The sequence below is a fragment of the Geotrypetes seraphini genome, chromosome 13 (genome assembly GCF_902459505.1).
Source record: "Geotrypetes seraphini chromosome 13, aGeoSer1.1, whole genome shotgun sequence".
NCBI lineage: Eukaryota > Metazoa > Chordata > Amphibia > Gymnophiona > Dermophiidae > Geotrypetes > Geotrypetes seraphini.
This window is the reverse complement of record NC_047096.1, coordinates 11,297,356-11,319,305: the sequence shown is the minus strand read 5'-3', so window position 1 is coordinate 11,319,305 and position 21,950 is coordinate 11,297,356. Positions and strand designations below refer to the sequence as shown.

General features: G+C 47.1%; 1 protein-coding gene across 3 annotated transcripts in view; it reads left to right on the top strand.

Annotated features, from left to right (window-relative positions):
• Positions 1–9,675, top strand: part of ETV7 (ETS variant transcription factor 7) — a 29,865-nt gene extending 20,190 nt beyond the window's left edge. The window contains exons 7-9 of one of the 3 annotated variants that reach the window (XM_033917475.1): positions 2,528–2,659; positions 5,148–5,248; positions 8,874–9,675. In XM_033917475.1, the coding sequence (XP_033773366.1) occupies positions 2,528–2,659; positions 5,148–5,218 (203 nt within the window). In that variant the 3' untranslated portion in view covers positions 5,219–5,248; positions 8,874–9,675. Of the gene's footprint in view, positions 1–2,527; positions 2,671–5,147; positions 5,249–8,873 lie in introns of all 3 variants that reach the window. The other 2 variants (XM_033917474.1, XM_033917476.1) reach the window with 2 other exon arrangements.
• Positions 9,676–21,950: the final 12,275 nt, after the last annotated feature.

Genomic DNA, 21,950 nt, shown 5'->3' with positions numbered 1-21,950 from the left:
TATAGTTAAGGGGAATGATTAATCTGTTGGCTAGGGCAGTGGGGAGTAGGGTTATGGATTGAAGGCTGCATCAGAAAGGTAGAACAACCAGTGCTAAAATCCAGCGTCCAGTTGTGCCCCATCTAGATTGTAAACTCTTTGAGGAGAAGGGTGTTTCATTGTAAGCCAATACTTAACACCATTGTACAGTGCTGTGTAATTCAAGTGGTGTTATAAGAATAAGCGTGATTAAGTGTATTTTCCAATGTGGGATTGTTCTGTGCAGTTTGCCATTTTTCAGTGCAGAATTTGAAATCCCCTTTGTGCATGGTATGTTTAATGGGTGCGATCACAATTCCAAAGCACAGAGATTCTGAACAAAAAATGTCAAAGACTAAGGGGTCCTTTTATAAAGGCGCGGAATACCGCGCATTAAACCACCTGACGCTCTAGTACCTAATGCCTCCATTGACGAGGCATTAGGATTTTAGGCTGCCGCGGGGATCAGCGGGTGATGAAATGTCCGACGCGCTAACCCCCGTAGCACGCCTCGATAAAAGGAGCCCTAAGATGCACTAGCGCACCTTAGTAAAAGGACCCCTAAATCAAAAACGAAATCAAATATTTAAGAGTGCATAAAGTGCTCAGACCATACCCAAGTGCTCAAAAGGTTCGAGCAAAGGGAGCATCGGGACCATCATTGCAAGTATGGTCCCGATGCTACCTTTGCTCAAACCTTTTGAGCACTTGGGTACAGGGCTGTGGAGTCGGTAGATAAATGTTCCGACTCCGACTCCGATTCCCCGACTCCGACTCCTCAGTTTTATGTACTTCTGACTCCGACTCCTCAGTTTTTTGTACTTCTGACTCCGACTCCGACTCCCCGACTCTGACTCCTCAGTTTTTTGTACTTCTGACTCCGACTCTGACTCCCCGACTCCGACTCCTCAGTTTTATGTACTTCTGACTCCGACTCCTCAGTTTTTTGTACTTCTGACTCCGACTCCGACTCCCCGACTCCGACTCCTCAGTTTTATGTACTTCTGACTCCGACTCCTCAGTTTTTTGTACTTCTGACTCCGACTCCGACTCCCCGACTCTGACTCCTCAGTTTTTTTGTACTTCTGACTCCGACTCCAACTCCCCGACTCTGACTCCTCAGTTTTATGTACTTCTGACTCCGACTCCTCAGTTTTTTGTACTTCTGACTCCGACTCCGACTCCCCGACTCTGACTCCTCAGTTTTTTGTACTTCTGACTCCGACTCTGACTCCCCGACTCCGACTCCTCAGTTTTATGTACTTCTGACTCCGACTCCTCAGTTTTTTGTACTTCTGACTCCGACTCCGACTCCCCGACTCCGACTCCTCAGTTTTATGTACTTCTGACTCCGACTCCTCAGTTTTTTGTACTTCTGACTCCGACTCCGACTCCCCGACTCTGACTCCTCAGTTTTTTTGTACTTCTGACTCCGACTCCAACTCCCCGACTCTGACTCCTCAGTTTTATGTACTTCTGACTCCGACTCCTCAGTTTTTTGTACTTCTGACTCCGACTCCGACTCCCCGACTCTGACTCCTCAGTTTTTTGTACTTCGTACTTCTGACTCCGACTCCTCAGTTTTTTGTACTTCTGACTCCGACTCCGACTCCCCGACTCCGACTCCTCAGTTTTTTGTACTTCTGACTCCGACTCTGACTCCCCGACTCCGACTCCTCAGTTTTATGTACTTCTGACTCCGACTCCGACTCCCCGACTCCAACTCCTCAGTTTTTTGTACTTCTGACTCCGACTCTGACTCCCCGACTCCTCAGTTTTATGTACTTCTGACTCCGACTCCTCGGTTTATTGTACTTCTGACTCCGACTCTGCATGAAACAAGATCTTCATCTGCATAAAAAGATGTTGTGCGTATGGTGGAAGAGCTTGGTTGGATGAATTTCTCGAGTCTACACCAGGTGATTTCTACCCACGAGGTATTGAAAACCTTGTTGAACGTTGGAAATAAGTTGTAAACAACAAGGGAGAATACATTTATAAGTATTGGTGCTCCGAATTGTGCGTTGCGTGCCATATAGTGAAGCACGTGTTCGTTTTGCGGTTACGTGAGGCACTGCATGCATTGGTCTTTATTCTTACAGTAGAGAAGTCATTAATTATAACTTTTTGTGAATTGGGACATTTAAACTTGCTTTTTTTAAATTCCAATCTAAATTTAGTCGGAGTCGATGCATTGTTTGGCAACTCTGACTCCAGGTACCCGAAATTTACTCCGACTCCGACTCCACAGCTCTGCTTGGGTATGATCTGAGCACTTTATGCACTCTTAAATATTTTATTTTTAATTTAGTCTTTGACATTTTTTTGGTCATAATCTCTATGCTTTGGAATGTAATTGCATTCATACTAGTGAACGCAGAGGTATCAGATTTTATATACTCCCTAATTCGAGTTAGAATGCTTCATGGGTGTCCAGACCAATATGTGTTAACCTTTCTCGTCTCACCCTGGAACCTTTCTAAGCATTCCCTTCTGCTGCTGGTTGCAGACTGCAAGCTCCTGTGGAATTATGTGTACCAGCTCCTGTCTGACAGCCGATATGAATCTTACATCAAGTGGGAAGAGAAGGAGGCCAGAACTTTTCGAGTTGTTGATCCTAATGGACTCGCCAAACTCTGGGGTAATCATAAGGTGCTGAGATTTACTTAATTAGATTTATTGTTCCTCGTCACCCAGGTTTATAGATTTCCAGGTGGGATGCAACATGTTATAAATGGGTGCATGGAATCGGACACTGCTTTATTATCATAACTGTAAAAGACCTTGGAGTCTGTGGACCATTATTTCTAATTTCCCACTCTATGGCCATGAGATCTTGCTTAACTCTCTAGTGCTCAAATATGGGATTGTAAGCTCTCCTGGATAGGCACTAAAATATCTTGACCACTATTGGTGCCACAGTTCGTAGAGAATGGCACGGGGAACAATTTGTCCCTGTCCCTGCAGGATCTATCTCCATCCCCATCCTGTCCCGTCTACATTGCTTGGAACAAGCTGCCTGAATCCCTACGGCGGGCTCCGTCTCTGGCAGTGTTCAAGGCCCAGTTTTTAAAAAAAACCCACCTCTTTAAGAGTGCTTTCGACTCCTAAATCCTCTCGCCTTGGGTTTTGCCTCCCCAACCCTATATGTCATGTCTGTCTGTCCAAGTTAGACTGTAAGCTCTTCCAAGCAGGGACCATCTATCCATGTCAAAATGGGTGATGGGACTAAATCGCGCGAGACAACAGTGCACCGACAACTGAGCGCAAGGTTGACGGCGCACCGAAGAAAACCATTATTTTAAAGGGCTCCGAAGGGGGTGGGGGGGGAACCCCCCCACTTTACTTAACAGACATTGCGCTAGCGTTGTAGGGGGTTTGGGGGGTGGAACCCCCCACATTATACTTAAAACTGAACTTTTTCCCTAAAAAACAGGCAAAACGTTCGGTTTCAAGTATAATGAGGGGGGGTTACAACCCCCCAAACCCCCCACAACGCCAGCGCGATATCTGTTAAGTAAAATAGGGGGGTTCCCCACCAACACCCCCCGTCGGAACCCTTTAAAATAGTGCTTTTCTTCGGCGCGCCGTCAACCTTGCGCTCAGTTGTCGGCGCGCCATTGTCTCGTGCGATTTTGTCTAGGAACCGTCAAAATGTACAGCGCTGCCTACGCCTTTCGGGGCTATATAAGTGATAAGTAGTAGTAGAGGGCGTGGCATAGAGAGTGGGCGTGGAAATGTTGGCCAACAAGCACAGGAGCGCTTAGGGAGGGATTCATCGAAGTGTGCTACGGTTAAGATGGATTATCTTACCACCGATTGTTCTATTTTAGCTCAGGGTCCCATTCTATTCAGTGAAACCTTACGCTAAAATTTGAGCAGCACAACTTGTGGTAAAGTGGCCTGTCTTAACCGTAGTACACATTGATGAATTTCTCCGTTACCGCCTTCTGAATGGGAGGCAGTACGTGCTCCTGCATTAACTCGGCGCAGGTAGCTCATCTTAATCGAAATGTCAACACGCGACTTTCAATAAAAAAAAAAATTATAGCAACTCCCCTTCTCGATGGAGTATTACCTTCTCCCCCCTTTTTGGAAACTGTAGCGCAGTTTTTAGCGACGGCCGTGGTGGTAACAGCTCTGACGCTCATAGGAATTCTTTGAGCGTTGGAGCTGTTACCACTGAGGCTGGCACTAAAAACCGCACTACGGTTTTATAAAAAGGGAGGAGGGGGGGGGGTTAGTTTTGGGCTTACCAGTTGTTTAAAATTCAGCGTTATAGCATGTTAAGCCCAAAACGTAACACCTTTTAGTAAACGACGCCCATCGTATGGTTTAATTTTCTTTCCCCTAAATTGTGAAATACAGAGTTAACATGTAATATTTTTTCAACACATTTTTAAGAGCTTTTATTTTTAAATATCCAGTTTTCTAGAATTACAGTTTAATTTTCACTCTGGAATTTCCCAATAAAATGTATAGGAATCTATTTGCAAAGCTGCATTAGCTGTTTAATATGGGCATAACTGGGGTAATTTGTATATTAAATACCTAATGTGGAAGGACGGACATTGTGCCTTAATGTGTGATCTGCGGTGTTAGCTGTTAATGGCACCTTGAGGTGGAACTTACTGCTGGCGCCCTCAACAGTTAAACAGAAGTTTTGCAGTTATCGTACATCAGGGATCTCAAAGTCCCTCCTTGAGGGCCGCAATCCAGTCGGGTTTTCAGGATTTCCCCAATGAATATGCATGAGATCTATGTGCATGCGCTGCTTTCAATGCATATTCATTGGGGAAATCCTGAAAACCCGACTGGATTGCGGCCCTCAAGGAGGGACTTTGAGATCTCTGTCGTACATTAATTTGCCGAATTACCATGCGCCAACTGCAAAACCTTTGCTCAGCTTAGTATTTGAGGCGCGTCACGCACGATCTTTAGAAGAGAATCTACACTGCCACAAAGCAGGTTTTAGGCTGCTGAACAATTTTTTTAAATTTGAAAGAATGATTTAAATTTGTATGAAATTTATTGTAATTCTTATTGTATTGAATGTATTTTTGTACTGATTATTTGATTCTTTCAATAAAAATTGTTATACATAAAAAAAATGTGTTCTTTTTTTGCAGAACCGCCCCCATATGACCTACGAAAAGATGTCGAGGGCACTGAGGCATTATTACAAACTAAACATTATTAAGAAGGAACCAGGGCAGAAGCTGTTATTTCGGTAAGATCGTTGAGAGTGAATTCAGTGTTAGAAGCTGGCTCCAGGTCATTCTGGACATGCTGGGCCAGACCTGCTTTTACTGGAATTGCCATATTTGTGAAGTGAAAAAAGAGGACACAGGACCACGTTCCGTCCCCGCCCCCAGTTCCACCACACCCTGCCTTCATCTCAGCCCCACTCCTGCCTCGCCCCCAACCCTGGCCCGGCCTGACCCCCCACTCCTTACTCCCCTTTCCCATTCTCTGTACCCTTTCAGTGCTTCTCTCTCACTTCCATCCTCTCTCCCACTCTGGTGCTCCTCTCTCTCTCTCCCTCCCTGCAAGCCCCTCTCCCATGGGTACTTCTTTATCTCTTTCCAACCCCGTCTTCCACAGTAGAGAGTTGCACGGGGACAGAAATCCCACCCATCCCCTCCTGGATCCTCTCCGTCCCCACCCGTCCCCGCCAGGATCCTCTCCGTCCCCACCCGTCCCCGTCAGGATCCTCTACGTCCACACCCATCCCTGCAAGGAATTACCTCCATCCCCGCTCGTCCCTATAAAAAGCAGCAATTACTTCTGACAGGATCATCAATTCCATAGTTTCTTTTGTGTTTGCTCTGCTGTTTTCCTTGTGGAATCTCTTTGGTGGAACCCTATTTTTGTTTTCTGTTCAGGTAATTAACTTATAAACCCCCCTCTTTTACTAAGGCTGACGTGTCCATTATATTATATGGACAAACCCTGCTTCCAAAGCCTTCCATCCCCGTGGGAGTCCCATTGGCTAGAGGGGGGTCCCCATGGGAGTCCCGTGGGCCAGAGGGGGGGTTCCAGTGGGAGTCCCGTGGGTTAGGGGGGATTCCCGCGGGACCCGCGGGATTCCCACGATCCCCGTTCCCGTGCAGAACTCTATTCCACAGGTGCTTCTCTCTCTCTCCTTCCAATTCCCCCCCCCCCCAGCAAGATCCGGTGGTGCTGAATCTCTGACAGAACCAGAACTCCATGACTTACTGGAGAGTTGCATGCTGCAGTGCCTCAATCTACCTTCATATACGGGGTTGCTTTGGCGTAGAAAGGGTCCATCACCTTGGTCTCAAAAGAGATGGCAACCTGAGGGCTAGAGTTATAATTTTTAAACTCCTTAACTTTGTACCCTGTCTCTCCTGGAATCAAGTACCTTTCCCCCACCTACCTTCTTTGCCAAATATTTAATCTTCGGGCCAACAATGAGGTGAGCTTACTGCCGTCAGCCTGCCCTGGAAGCCTTCATTCTGTAATGACTTCCTGTTTTCACGTAAGCAGGACAGTCAGTCTGACCGGCAGCATTAGCGAGGTGAGCCTTCTTCCGTTAGCCTCCCCTGTAAGCCTTCATTCTGCAGTAACTTCCTGTGTCTGGGTAGGTGGGACAGCTGAAGAATGAAGGCATCCAGGGCAGGTCGATGGCAGCAGTCTCACCTTGCTTATGCCGCCGGTTGGCCCACAGATTAAATATTTGGCAGAGGAGGTAGGTGGGGGACAGGGGAAAGGAAAATCCGGACAAACTCCTCAAATTTAGAAAGATGTTTGGACAGATGTCCGGACAGTCCTCTAAAAAGAGGACATGTCCGGGTAAATCCGGACTTCTGGTAACCCTAACGTTTACTCACATTGCATGCAGGGACTTGATCTGTAAAGTGGGAGCTGGCAAGCCACCAAGTGACATCATGACGGGTAAGCCACTAGGTTATGCAGCAGCTTCTGGGGTGGTACTGGGGATGTTTTCGCCCAATAGGAGGGCTCAGAAGAACAGATTAAAAAAAAACCAAGGATGAGATCTAGAATTCTTTGCCATCCTTGCTTTCCAAATGGCATGGAAGGATTGCAGATAGACTAAAAATGAGATTCACCTCTCTCCCCCCATAACAAAACAAAAATTCCCATAAAGGACATGGAAAACTAAACATATTTTGGGTGACTGCCCCTAGGCTGCATCTTCCCCATATGCAGTTGAGTAAATCAAGGATAGGCTTAGCTCTTCTGCCCATCCCCACCACCACCACGTACTTCAGCCATGGAGGTCTCTGGTCACGGTATACATTCACGAATACTGTTCCTTTTAAGGCTTTTCACTGCTGTATCAAATCAACAAAACGATACAGAAATCATTCATGGTCATACGAAACTTAAGGCAAATCCGAAAATTCTTTGACTGAAAACCATTCCAGCTTGTGGTCCAATCCCTAGTCCTAGGACTTCTAGACTACTGCAACATCCTCTATCTCCCCTGCCCCGCAGTCATAAGAACATAAGAACTGCCATCTCCGGAACAGACCCTGGGTCCATCAAGTCCGGTGATCCGCTCACCCGTATCCCTCTATGTGCCTTTCGAGGAGATGTGCATCTAACGCCCTTAAATCCTAGAACGGTGGTCATGATAAAACAACTACAAACAGTACAAAACACAGCCCTGAGACTGATCTATTCGCTGAAGAAATACGACCATATCACCGCCACATACCTGGACTCACACTGTCTATTCAAATTTTACTGTTTACTATTTAAAGCCATGAATGGAGACAGCCCAGCCTACTTGAACAACCGCCTTATCCGAACTACCACAACCAGGCAAAGGAGAACCCAGACACCATTCACGCACCCCCGAATCAGAGGCGTCAAACGCAAAAACATGTACGATGGCCTACTGGCCACACAGGCAGCGAAACTAGACTGCCAACTCTCCAGTCTACTGACCACGACACCAGGCTACAAAACTTTCAGAAAAGAAAGAAAAACCCTGCTATTCAAGAAATCCATCAAAATAAACTAACACCACAGGAAGCTCTTCAGTCCCCCGAAGCAACCCGCTCAACTCTGTAACTCTTCTGGAAATGTCCAGAGAACCTCTTATTTAATCCGCTTTGAACCGCAAAGTAATGGTGGAATAAAAGTCACTAATGTAGTGTAATGTAGTGCAATGGTGCGCTCGCACCTGGAGTACTGTGTCCAGTACTGGTCGCTGTACCTCAAGAAAGACATGGCGGTACTTGAGAGAGTCCAGAGAAGAGCAACTAAGCTAATAAAAGGTATGGGGGACCTCTCAAATACTGACAAACTGAAAAAGCTGGGGCTTTTCTCCCTGGAAAAGCGACGACTCAGGGGAGACATGATAGAAACCTTCAAGATCATGAAGGGCATAGAAAAAGTGGATAGGGACAGATTTTTCAAACTAAGGGGAACCACAGGTACAAGGGGGCACTCGGGGAAATTGAAAGGGGAAAGGTTTAGAACAAACGCCAGGAAGTTCTTTTTCACCCAGAGGGTGGTGGATACATGGAACGCGCTGCCGGAGGATGTGATAGGCAGAAGTACGCTACAGGGCTTCAAAGAAGGTCTGGACAGGTACCTGGAGGACAAAGGGATTGAGGGGTACAGATAGGAGTAGAGGTAAGGTTATAGGAACAGGATTAGAGGTAAATTACAAAATTAGGCAGAGACCACTGTTCAGGCAGTGGCCTGATGGGCCGCCGCGGGAGCGGACCGCTGGGCAGGATGGACCTCTGGTCTGCCCCAGCGGAGGCAACTTCTTATGTTCTTATGTTCTAATGCATTAATACTCCCTGAGAGCTTTTCATTTTAAGCAATTTTGTGTTGTTTTTTTTAAACTGCAGGTTCGTGAAAATCCCAGATGAGGTCACGCATGCGAAATCAACCAAGCTGGGGCTTTTGGAAGACCAGGAACAAGATGTCCCGGATTATAATGAAGACATGTTACAGGTGTCCCCATAAGTGGCAATGGGAGGCCCTGGATCTCTTTTATTTTTTTTTCAGGACAGAAGTAGCTAAGAATGTGAATAAGGCCTGATTTCAACTGTAGCTGCCCATGGGCGACCGAGGTAGGGATGGGAAGAAATTGGGCTGTTCTTTTACGTGATCCCTTCCCCACCACACAGCAGCAGTAATGCTAATGACAAACTACAGTGCTGTGTGTTGGCCGGCTCTGTGGGCGGTGCCTGTTCTTTTATCTCGCAGGTCTCATGTTACTATGGAAACCCAGACCAGAGGATACAAAATACGGCGATCAGACTAATATTCAAACTAAAAAAATGCAACTCCGTCTCGCCTTACTATAAGAACTTACACTAGTTTACCTGTCAGAACTTGTTGTCACCTTCAAACTATCATGTATAATGTTCCAAATTCTACGCGCAAAAACCACAGAGCCACTAATAAACTTATTTGTCAACTCTTGGTCAACATCAACCAGAAAACTAGAACCACTTCAACTACTCCTTCCATCTCCCAAAGGAGTTCAATACAAACGCACATTTGACTTGCTTTTCAGTTATCTTGGCACCAAGACCTGGAACATAGAAACTATGATGGCGGATAAAGGCTAAATGGCCCATCCAGTCTGCCCATCCGCAGTAACCATTATCTCTTGTTCTCTCCGAGAGATCCCACGTGCCTACCCCATCCACATAGAAATATCCACAGCATCCACTATCTCCTCCTCTCCCTATTGGCTAAGGCTCTTAACATTTGCATCTCCTCTTCCTATAGGCTAAGGCTCTTTACACCTGCATTGTGATGTCATAGAACTTTATGGTTATAGAAACATGACTGCAGATAAAGGCCAAATGGCCCATCTAGTCTGCCCATCCACAGTAACCATACTGAGATTGGGATAGAAATATTCTACAACAGATTCCCAAAACAATTAAAAACTCTCTTCTTTGAAAGCATACACACTATAGCCAACTAACTCGAAATATCTAGTATCACTAAATCCTATACTCAACTCAAGTGTTGTTCCAGTACATTCATGGAACCTCGATCCTCCCTTCCCCATTACTCCGTTCATAACTCGGTCATCCTCAAACAGCTATAATATACCCCCACCCCCTTTTTCAAAACCATAGCGCGGTTTATAGGGGATAGATTCCGTATAAACGTAAGGAAGTTCTTCACCCAGAGAGTGGTGGAAAACTGGAACGCTCTTCCGGAGTCTGTCATAGGGGAGAACATCCTCCAGGGATTCAAGACAAAGTTAGACGAGTTCCTGCTAAACAAGAACGTGCGCTGGTAGGAAAAGGTAAAGGAGAGGGTGGATGGAAGGTTTGGGGAAAAGAAAAAATACAGCAGACCCTCAATATTTGCGAGAGTTAGCGGCAGAGCCGGCCCGCGAATAGGGAAAATCGCAAATAATATTTTGGGCCGGCTCTGACCCACCCTCACCTCCCTCCTGCCTCCCTCTTGCGCCCCAACCTTACCTGGTGGTCTAGCGGCGAGACGGGGCAAAAGCGATCTTCCTATGCTCCTGCCCCGTGCAGACCCGTCATCAAAATGGCTGCCGTGAGTTCCCGTTGTAGTCTCGAGACTACAACGGGAACTCACAACAGCCATATTGATGGGTCTGCACAGGGCAGGAGCATAGGAAGATCACTCCTGCCCTGCTAGACCACCAGGTAAGGTCTGGGGCAGGGTTTCTGAATTAAAAATTCAAGGGGCAAAAAAAAAATCGCAAATAACTGAATTCGCAATTGGGGAAACCACGAATCGGGAGGGGTATCTGTACCTCGGAAAGAAGGAAGAGAGATTTAAGGAGGGGGGTAGAGAGAATGGCTAGTAGGGATAGAAACAAGAAAAAGATTACTTTAGGAGGGGGAAACATAGAACATGACGGCAGAAAAGGGCCATGGCCCATCCAGTCTGCCCACCCTAATGGCCCACCCCCTAACTACCTCCATGAAGAGATCCCACATGCCAATCCCATCTTTTCTTAAAATCTGGCACGCTACTGGCCTCAATTATCTGTTGTGGAAGATTATTCCAGCGATCAACCACCCTTTCGGTGAAGAAATATGTTCTGGTGTCGCCATGAAATGTCCCACCCCTGATTTTCAACGGATGCCCTCTTGTTGCCGTGGGTCCTTTAAGGAAAAAGAGATCCTCTTCCACCTCGATACGGCCCGTGACATATTTGAACATCTCGATCATGTCTCCCCTCTCTCTGCGTTCCTCGAGTGAGTACAGCTGCAACTTACCCAGTCGTTCCTCATAAGGGAGATCCTTGAGTCATGAGACCATCCTGGTGGCCATTCGCTGAACCGACTCAACTCTCCGCACAATGTTTTGATCATGCGGCCTCCAGAATTGTACATAGTATTCCGAAGGCCGCATTATCAAAAAGATGTGCGGAGGGAATATGTAGGGTTGGGGGAGGGTTCACCTCAGGGAAGGAGGAATACTGGGTTCACTGCAGATGTTTTATGGGTGTCTTCTGGTTTGTACATTCACCAGTACAACTTCAGGAGATATACATTACATACTAATAAAAGATGTTCTATTTTCCTAAATTTGGAACGTTATGGCATATTTCTGCTTAGCAATGACTTCCTGTCTGCATGCAGTTTGATCTTCCTGAAATGACACTAAGCAGGGTATTGTGAGAAGTGTATGAAATGAAAGATGCCCAAGCTTTTCATCTCATGCATTTTAACAGTTGAACAGAAGATTGATCCCGGTGGCATTGCTGGGTTGTCCTGAACTCACCTGAGCGTGATTCTCAAGCCAGATCTTATTATTATTTTTTTACATTTCTGGGCATTTGCTAAACTACCATGATGCAACCCTGCCCAACCACCTTTAGGACCTCCCTGGGCCTACCATAGAAAGCTCTGGTGGTCTAGTGGCCTCTTTGGGGACAGGAACAAACTTCAAGTGCTCCTGCCCTGAGGCTGCCATGGGAAATCTTGGCAGGCATTGTGATGGAGCAGTGACATGGGGCAGAAGTGGGGCTCATCACTGCCCCCCCAAAGAGGCCACTAGACCACCAGAGCTTCCTAAGGTAGGCCCGGGCAAGATGGGAGCATGGCGGAGAATGATTGTGGAAGGGAGAGTTTTGGTTTTGGCTGAAAATATACAGGCTGAAACTCAAACCCAAATTTGGGGCCGGTTTTGGGCCGGATCCAACACCAAAACCGAAATCCAGTCAGCCTCTAATCTACTGAGACACAAGAAGGACAATTCTGTAACTGAATGCTTGCTTTTGTACATCACATCTGTGCATGCTTGGAGGCCATTTAGACTCTGGAAATCCATCTGGACACATCCGGGTTTCCCCCAGATGTCTGGTTACCCTACTTAAACCAGGTAAATGAATGGCAGGCCTAAATTTATGATCATAACTTTTAAACTCCTAAATTACGATGCATTTTCAACTGTTCCTAAATTTGGCTGAATAAAGAGCACAAATGAAGGATACTAACTTAGAAGCCTAAACTTAGGAGGTCAGAATTTTCGGAATACTTTATTTTGGCCTTTCAAGTTTGCATGCTTCCGCCCCAAATTCCAGACCAACGGAAGTAATACATTTAGTTATTTTTATACATTCTCCCAAAATCATTTGCACCACATCAACAACTTGTGGATTTAGACCCCTTTTCCGGTTTTCCAGGTATGTGAGCATCGGTGGTTACAGTTCTACTGGATTTGTAGCTATAAGGAAGGGTGTGAAGTTGCCCTTTCTAGAAATAGCTTGTTTCTGATTCATGGGGAGGTCTCCCTTCTAAGGAGGGAGATTTGGCACTTGTGATGGTTCTTTCAGTAGGATAACATGCTTGATGACTGGCACCAGGTTGTCTCAAAGTTCCCTATTATCTCCTAAAAGAAAATAACCTGGAATGAGCCCCGCCCTGAATAGAAATTTCCGATGTATTTCTCAAGCATTCCCTCCTGCGTCTCTGATTAACTAGGAAGCTCAAAACATAGGTGTTTCCCCACCACCCATTCTTCTTGCCAAACAAGGTGACAGACAAACACATATATTTCGTACACATGACCAAAAGCTCTAATGAATACCTTTGTCATGTGGTGGAGTGGGGGAGGGGGCAGCTAGCATAGGGTTACCAGACGTACGGATTTACCCGGGCACGTCCTGGCGTCCGGACTGCTTTTCAAAGCCCGGCCACTTTGTCCGGGGTTTGAAAAGCTTCCACCTCAGGACCGCGTCAGGAGGGGCATTTGCGCACGCGCCGATGCAATGCGGTAACGTCAGGTGCATGTGTGTGACATCACCGCGTTGCATCCACACACGTGCGGAGGCCCTTCTGACGCGGTTCCGAGGATGAGAACGGGTTGAGGGGGCGGGGCTGAATGGGGGCGGGGCTTGGGCAGAATGGGGGCGGGGCTATCGGTCCGGATTGTACCGGAGTAAAATCTGGTAACCCTAAGCTAGCATCATGAAACCTACCGGTGTATGAAAGATGGCAGAGAAGACTTTAGATAAATAACACACGAACTTGAATTACTCTTGACTAAGAAAGCCAGAATGGAGTAATAACAATCTTAATATGAAACCCTCAGAGTCCTGCACTGCTCAATAATGGCATTGAGACAGATGAAAGCAGGGGTACAGTTTATCTTTCATTGGGTAGTCATACTTATTGGCAAACCTTATTCCATCTTAGCCACCGTGTTAACCGTGACGTGTGCTACTAATGCTAATAAATAGATGAATGAATAAATAAATAGCTAGCAACACTTAGCTTTATCATGTTGCTGCGTGTATGGCTTCAAACGCCTAGGCCCGACGGAACCCGTTTCGCCGATTAAGGCTTCTTCGGGGGTCGTGAAGTTCGGGTGTGAACAGCCTGACCCGCTCTCAGCAGATCAAAAAATGGCGCCGGCTCCCTATAACCGTTCCCTTGGCAAGACACCGTACTAACCATTGTGTCAGGTGCACACAGATTCCTCTGGAACAGGGACTGACCTGCCTGCTGTATGTGTCTGTATATGGCCGTTTGGAGGAGGATGGGCAGGGGAGGGCTTCAATGGCTGGGAGGGTGTAGATGGGCTGGAGTAAGTCTTAACAGAGATTTCGGCAGTTGGAACCCAAGCACAGTACCGGGTAAAGCTTTGGATTCTCGCCCAGAAATAGCTAAGAAGAAAAAAAAATAATAATAATAATTTAAATTGAATCAGGTTGGGCAGACTGGATGGACCATTCGGGTCTTTATCTGCCGTCATCTACTATGTTACTATGTTACTATGTAGTTAGATTTGGGAAGGAAATAATCCCATGCGAATCTAAGTTTCAGTGTCTGTAGTCTAGCGTTTGGATACAAAGAAATCTCCTTTTGTGGGACATAGGTACACATATATAGTAGAGAGAGAGAGAGCGAGTTTACAGTAGAGAGCTGCGCGGGGACAGAAATCCCGCCCGTCCCCGCCAGGATCCCCTCCGTCCCCACCCATGCAGAGCAAATCAGGGCAGTAGCAGGCCGCGAAGCAGCGTGTTTAGAGTGCTGTGGCCCCTGCTGGAGTAAGGACGTTTGTCGGGACCCGCGGAGCAGGAAGAGAAGAGGAGCGGCGGCAAGGGACTAAGGGAGCCGAAGATATGGTCGGATGGGAGGCTGAACGGGGGTTCAGGTGTGCCGGGGAGAGGAGCGAAGACGCCGATGATGACCTTTAGTTCTGACCGAAGTTAGTTTTTAAGTTGTAAGCCGCGGCAGCGGCTTCTCTCACGATCCTTGCCTGCGTCGGAAGCCTTCTCCGATGCAGGTGCGGCTCATGAGAGGAGCCGTTGCCGCAGCTTAGAACTTAAAACTAACTTTGGTCAGAACATTACCTTGGGTTCTGCGACCGGGTTCTGTTTGCTCTGCCACTGCCTGGAGGAGCTGAAGAGCAGGGAGTCCCGTGTATAGATTCTCTGCCAGCCAGAGAGAGAGATTCGCGCGCATACGCACTCCTACCGGTACCCTACAGCGCATGGAAAACAGAACACGCAGATGGAGTGAGCATGCGTGACTAGCGTTTTATTATATTAGATAATAATATCAGTTCAATAAATGGAGAATAATTGGATGGGATCCCAGAAAGACATAGGTTGTATTTACAGTATATTAGTGTATGTGTGTGCTTGTGGTATGTGTATATTCAGTGTGTATGTGCATGGGTGTATATGTATACATGCATGTATGCATGTATTTATTTAGATTAAAAATTCCTATCCCGCTTATATACTATGCATGGGTTTGTGTGAATGAGTGTACATCTGTATGTTTGTGTCTGTGTGCACATACACTGCTTGAAAAGGACAAAACCCCTTCTATAACTGAGCTAGAAATAAAAAAACACCAAATATGCCCTACAACCCACTCTCAAACTCCTTGGAGTAACAGTAGACAGAGGTTGCACTCTTCAGGTGCAAAACAACAAAATCACACAAAAAGCTTTCTTCACCATGCGCAACCTTCGCAAAATCAGAAAATTCTTTGAAAAAGAACAATTCAGACTCATAGTCCAATACCTAGTCCTAAGTCTATTGGATTATTGCAATATCCTCTACCTTTCTTGTCCTACCTACCTAATAAAACAACTACAGACCGTGCAGAACACTGCCCTCAAAATGATCTATTCCCTTGGAAAATTTGACCACATCACCAACGCCTTCCTAGACTCACACTGGCTTCCAATACAAGCCCGCATCCAATTCAAACTATACTGCATGTTATTCAAAACATTAAACGGAACGGCACCCACCCACCTAAACCACCGTCTAAACAGGAACCTCTCAACCAGACAGAGGAGAACCCAATCCCCTTTCTCCTTCCCCCCTTTTAAAGGAACTAAACGCAAAAAGATGTATGACAACTTACTAGCAACACATGCAGCTAAATTGGACCCCTCCATCACCAACCTACTGACAGCATCAACTGACCTCAAGGCTTTCCGCAAAGAAATCAAGACCCTATTATTCAAGAAATTCACCCAAACGTCCTAATCCCTTCCTTTTCCCCTCTCTCCCCCTCTTAGAATCTACTCATCAAAATTGCTTTAGACCTTACGCCTTAATTGTAATTTGTATTTCTCTTCCTGGAAATGTCCAGTTATCGTTCTGATGTAATCCGCTTAGAACTGAAAGGTACAGGCGGAATATAAGCCAGTAATGTAATGTAATGTGTGAAGTGTAAGCATGCATGCATGTATGTGAACATATCCTGCTGCCACAGATAAGGAAAATCCTTTTGGAAAACTCGCTGGGGATGAGTGGTCTCTCTGCAAAAATCTCTCTCATTGTCTTTGCCCTCTGTTTCTGTGCACGACGGCAGTGAGGGCACACACACAAACATTTCTCTTTGTGTGTGTTGTACACGTACGAGGTCTATTCAAAAAGTTCCAGGCAAGTTTGAATTGCACACCAAAGGGAAGTTCTTTTGAGATCCACTAGGTGGCGCGAGTGTTTTGCAAGACGAGTAGCTTGGTTTGCGAGTGTTTTGCAAGACGAGTAGCGTGATTTGCGAGTGTTTTGCAAGACGAGTAGCGTGGTTGGCGAGTGTTTTGCAAGACGAGTAGAGTGGTTGGCGAGTGTTTTGCAAGACGAGTAGAGTGGTTTGCGAGTGTTTTGCAAGACGAGTAGCGTGGTTTGCGAGTGTTTGCAAGACGAGTAGCGTGGTTTGCGAGTGCTTGCAAGACGAGTAGCGTGGTTTGCGAGTATTTGCAAGACGAGTAGCGTGGTTTGCGAGTGTTTTGCAAGACGAGTAGCGTGGTTTGCGAGTGCTTGCAAGACGAGTAGCGTGGTTTGCGAGTGTTTTGCAAGACGAGTAGCGTGGTTTGCGAATGTTTTGCAAGACGAGTAGCGTGGTTTGCGAGTGCTTGCAAGACGAGTAGCGTGGTTTGCGAGTGTTTTGCAAGACGAGTAGCGTGGATTGCGAGTGTTTTGCAAGATGAGTAGCGTGGTTTGCGAGTATTTGCAAGACGAGTAGCGTTGTTTGCAAGTGTTTTGCAAGACGAGTAGCGTGGTTTGCGAGTGTTTTGCAAGACGAGTAGTGTGGTTTGCGAGTGTTTGAAAGACGAGTAGCGTGGTTTGCGAGTGTTTTGCAAGACGAGTAGTGTGGTTTGCGAGTGTTTGAAAGACGAGTAGCGTGGTTTGCGAGTGTTTTGCAAGACGAGTAGCGTGATTTGCGAGTGTTTTGCAAGACGAGTAGCGTGGTTGGCGAGTGTTTTGCAAGACGAGTAGCGTGGTTTGCGAGTGTTTTGCAAGACGAGTAGCGTGGTTTGCGAGTGTTTGCAAGACGAGTAGCGTGGTTTGCGAGTGTTTGCAAGACGAGTAGCGTGGTTTGCGAGTGCTTGCAAGACGAGTAGCGTGGTTTGCGAGTATTTGCAAGACGAGTAGCGTGGTTTGCGAGTGCTTGCAAGACGAGTAGCGTGGTTTGCGAGTGTTTTGCAAGACGAGTAGCGTGGATTGCGAGTGTTTTGCAAGATGAGTAGCGTGGTTTGCGAGTATTTGCAAGACGAGTAGCGTTGTTTGCAAGTGTTTTGCAAGACGAGTAGCGTGGTTTGCGAGTGTTTTGCAAGACGAGTAGTGTGGTTTGCGAGTGTTTGAAAGACGAGTAGCGTGGTTTGCGAGTGTTTTGCAAGACGAGTAGTGTGGTTTGCGAGTGTTTGAAAGACGAGTAGCGTGGTTTGCGAGTGTTTTGCAAGACGAGTAGCGTGATTTGCGAGTGTTTTGCAAGACGAGTAGCGTGGTTGGCGAGTGTTTTGCAAGACGAGTAGCGTGGTTTGCGAGTGTTTTGCAAGACGAGTAGCGTGGTTTGCGAGTGTTTTGCAAGACGAGTAGCGTGGTTGGCGAGTGTTTTGCAAGACGAGTAGCGTGGTTTGCGAGTGTTTTGCAAGACGAGTAGCGTGATTTGCGAGTGTTTTGCAAGACGAGTAGCGTGGTTGGCGAGTGTTTTGCAAGACGAGTAGCGTGGTTTGCGAGTGTTTTGCAAGACGAGTAGCGTGGTTTGCGAGTGTTTGCAAGACGAGTAGCGTGGTTTGCGAGTGTTTGCAAGACGAGTAGCGTGGTTTGCGAGTGCTTGCAAGACGAGTAGCGTGGTTTGCGAGTGCTTGCAAGACGAGTAGCGTGGTTTGCGAGTATTTGCAAGACGAGTAGCGTGGTTTGCGAGTGTTTTGCAAGACGAGTAGCGTGGTTTGCGAGTGTTTTGCAAGACGAGTAGCGTGGTTTGCGAGTGTTTTGCAAGACGAGTAGCGTGGTTTGCGAGTGCTTGCAAGACGAGTAGCGTGGTTTGCGAGTGTTTTGCAAGACGAGTAGCGTGGTTTGCGAATGTTTTGCAAGACGAGTAGCGTGGTTTGCGAGTGCTTGCAAGACGAGTAGCGTGGTTTGCGAGTGTTTTGCAAGACGAGTAGCGTGGATTGCGAGTGTTTTGCAAGATGAGTAGCGTGGTTTGCGAGTGTTTGCAAGACGAGTAGCGTGGTTTGCGAGTGTTTTGCAAGACGAGTAGCGTGGTTTGCGAGTGTTTTGCAAGACGAGTAGCGTGGTTTGCGAGTGTTTTGCAAGATGAGTAGCGTGGTTTGCGAGTGTTTTGCAAGACGAGTAGCGTGTTTGCGAGTATTTACAAGACGAGTAGCGTGGTTTGCGAGTGTTTTGCAAGACGAGTAGCGTGGTTTGCGAATTTTGCAAGACGAGTAGCGTGGTTTGCGAGTTTTGCAAGACGAGTAGCGTGGTTTGCGAGTGTTTTGCAAGACGAGTAGCGTGGTTTGCGAGTGTTTTGCAAGATGAGTAGCGTGGTTGGCGAGTGTTTGCAAGATGAGTAGCGTGGTTTGCGAGTGTTTTGCAAGATGAGTAGCGTGATTTGCGAGTGTTTTGCAAGACGAGTAGCGTGGTTGGCGAGTGTTTGCAAGATGAGTAGCGTGGTTTACGAGTGCTTGCAAGACGAGTAGCGTGGTTTGCGAGTGTTTTGCAAGACGAGTAGCGTGGTTTGCGAGTGTTTGCAAGACGAGTAGCGTGGTTTGCGAGTGTTTTGCAAGACGAGTAGCGTGGTTTGCGAGTGTTTTGCAAGACGAGTAGCGTGGTTTGCGAGTGTTTTGCAAGACGAGTAGCGTGGTTTGCGAGTGTTTTGCAAGATGAGTAGCGTGGTTTGCGAGTGTTTTGCAAGACGAGTAGCGTGGTTTGTGAGTGTTTGCAAGACGAGTAGCGTGGTTTGCGAGTGTTTTGCAAGACGAGTAGCGTGGTTTGCGAGTGTTTTGCAAGACGAGTAGCGTGGTTGGCGAGTGTTTGCAAGACGAGTAGCGTGGTTTGCGAATTTTGCAAGACGAGTAGCGTGGTTTGCGAGTTTTGCAAGACGAGTAGCGTGGTTTGCGAGTGTTTTGCAAGACGAGTAGCGTGGTTTGCGAGTGTTTTGCAAGATGAGTAGCGTGGTTGGCGAGTGTTTGCAAGATGAGTAGCGTGGTTTGCGAGTGTTTTGCAAGATGAGTAGCGTGATTTGCGAGTGTTTTGCAAGACGAGTAGCGTGGTTGGCGAGTGTTTGCAAGATGAGTAGCGTGGTTTACGAGTGCTTGCAAGACGAGTAGCGTGGTTTGCGAGTGTTTTGCAAGACGAGTAGCGTGGTTTGCGAGTGTTTGCAAGACGAGTAGCGTGGTTTGCGAGTGTTTTGCAAGACGAGTAGCGTGGTTTGCGAGTGTTTTGCAAGACGAGTAGCGTGGTTTGCGAGTGTTTTGCAAGACGAGTAGCGTGGTTTGCGAGTGTTTTGCAAGATGAGTAGCGTGGTTTGCGAGTGTTTTGCAAGACGAGTAGCGTGGTTGGCGAGTGTTTGCAAGACGAGTAGCGTGGTTTGCGAATTTTGCAAGACGAGTAGCGTGGTTTGCGAGTTTTGCAAGACGAGTAGCGTGGTTTGCGAGTGTTTTGCAAGACGAGTAGCGTGGTTTGCGAGTGTTTTGCAAGATGAGTAGCGTGATTTGCGAGTGTTTTGCAAGACGAGTAGCGTGGTTGGCGAGTGTTTGCAAGATGAGTAGCGTGGTTTACGAGTGCTTGCAAGACGAGTAGCGTGGTTGGCGAGTGTTTGCAAGACGAGTAGCGTGGTTTGCGAATTTTGCAAGACGAGTAGCGTGGTTTGCGAGTTTTGCAAGACGAGTAGCGTGGTTTGCGAGTGTTTTGCAAGACGAGTAGCGTGGATTGCGAGTGTTTTGCAAGACGAGTAGCGTGGTTTGCGAGTGTTTTGCAAGACGAGTAGCGTGGTTTGCGAGTGTTTTGCAAGATGAGTAGCGTGGATTGCGAGTGTTTTGCAAGACGAGTAGCGTGGTTTGCGAGTGTTTTGCAAGACGAGTAGCGTGGTTTGCAAGACGAGCACGTATATGCACAAGTACGCACAATATACACACATCGCATCGCTGATCACATCGCTGAGTGTGGCTGAACGTAATCAAGCAGCCGCAGTTCAAGCACGCACATCTCACGCGCAGCTGAACGTAGTACAAGCATCCGCAGTTCAAGCACGCACAACATATGCACATCTCACGCTGAGCAAGGCTGAACACAATAAAAGCATCGCGCCCAATTCACCCGCAGTGTAGTGACTGTTTGAAACGAGCGAGGTCTTGCAATACAAGTATGTACAGTGCTGTATTTTGGATTAAAGTTTTTGGGTTGTGGCACGAATCGTCTGAGTTTCCATTATTTCTTACGGGGAAATTCGCTTTGGTCTACGAGTGCTTTGGATTACGAGCATGCTTCTGGAACGAATTATGCTCGCAAACTAAGGTTTTACTGTACTATGAAAAGAGAGGGGATGTAAGAGAAAGACATTTCCAGGGGCAGGAAAAGGAAGGGGGGGATGAAACAGTGCTGAGGGGAGAGGCAAGGTTCAGGGGTGGGCAGGAGTGGCGAAGGACAGAGTGAAAGAAGAGAGGGAGAAGTGAGAAAGAACCTGGCAGGGGAAAGGAAGGGACGGAATAACTGTGCCTTGGTTGGAGTGGGGATGGGGAGGGAAGGAAAAAGGCATGGTGCTAGGGTGGAAGGAGAGAATTCAAATTGGTGGGGAGCAAATACCGTGCTTCCTGTTTTATGGGTGTCTGCTAGCGTAGTATTATTTGTTTAAATGTTTTTGTACCGCTGTTGTAGCCCTCTGAGCTTTCATTAGAAAGGCTGTTAAGAGGTTTGAAACAGACTGAAACGTGACTGCGAAGTTGTGGATGCTGGAATGCTGACAGATATCTTGTTTAATTTAGTCATAGCCCCAGAGGATTGAGAATAATGTGTTGATGATACTGGGTTATAAAACCGTGACTAGGTGACCTAGGTTGGCCACCACACCCACTGAAGAAAGCTACTGCGGTGAACGGGTGAGCTGGGATGATTTGGGCCTGGTTCCGAATTCGCGGCCTCTCTTTTTGTATCGGGTGTTGACAGAGGTGAAGGAAGTTACTGGGACAGATAAACACGAGTGACCTCTGCTGAACTTTTGCATATGTCCTCTGGGGGTTGGGTGGGGCAAGAACCTCACGGAGTTTCTTGGTCTTCCAGCCTCGTGATGCTTTTGATTTCTCTTTCTCTTCCTGAATTGATCGGTCAAGCGACCACCTTTGAGATGCCTATGGGGCTTGCAGTGGACCAAGCCCTGGGCATTGGATCTCGAGTTGGACCAGGTGTGGGTGGGAAAGTGCACCCAGATCTGGAACTTGAAGGTACAAAGAATTGGATTGGAACTGGAATCTGAGCAGGGCTGCAGGCCTAGATCTGAAGTCTTATTTTATTTATTTTAGTATTTATATACCACTTATAACCTGTGTGGGTGTACATTCAAGTTATCAAGCATTTTTCTCTATCTGTCCTGGCAGGCTCACACTCTATCTAATGTACCTGGGGCAAAGGGGGGATTAGGTGACTTGCCCAGGGTCACAAGGAGCAGTGTGGGATTTGAACCTACAACCTCAGGGTGCTGAGGCTGTGGCTCTAACCACTGCACCAC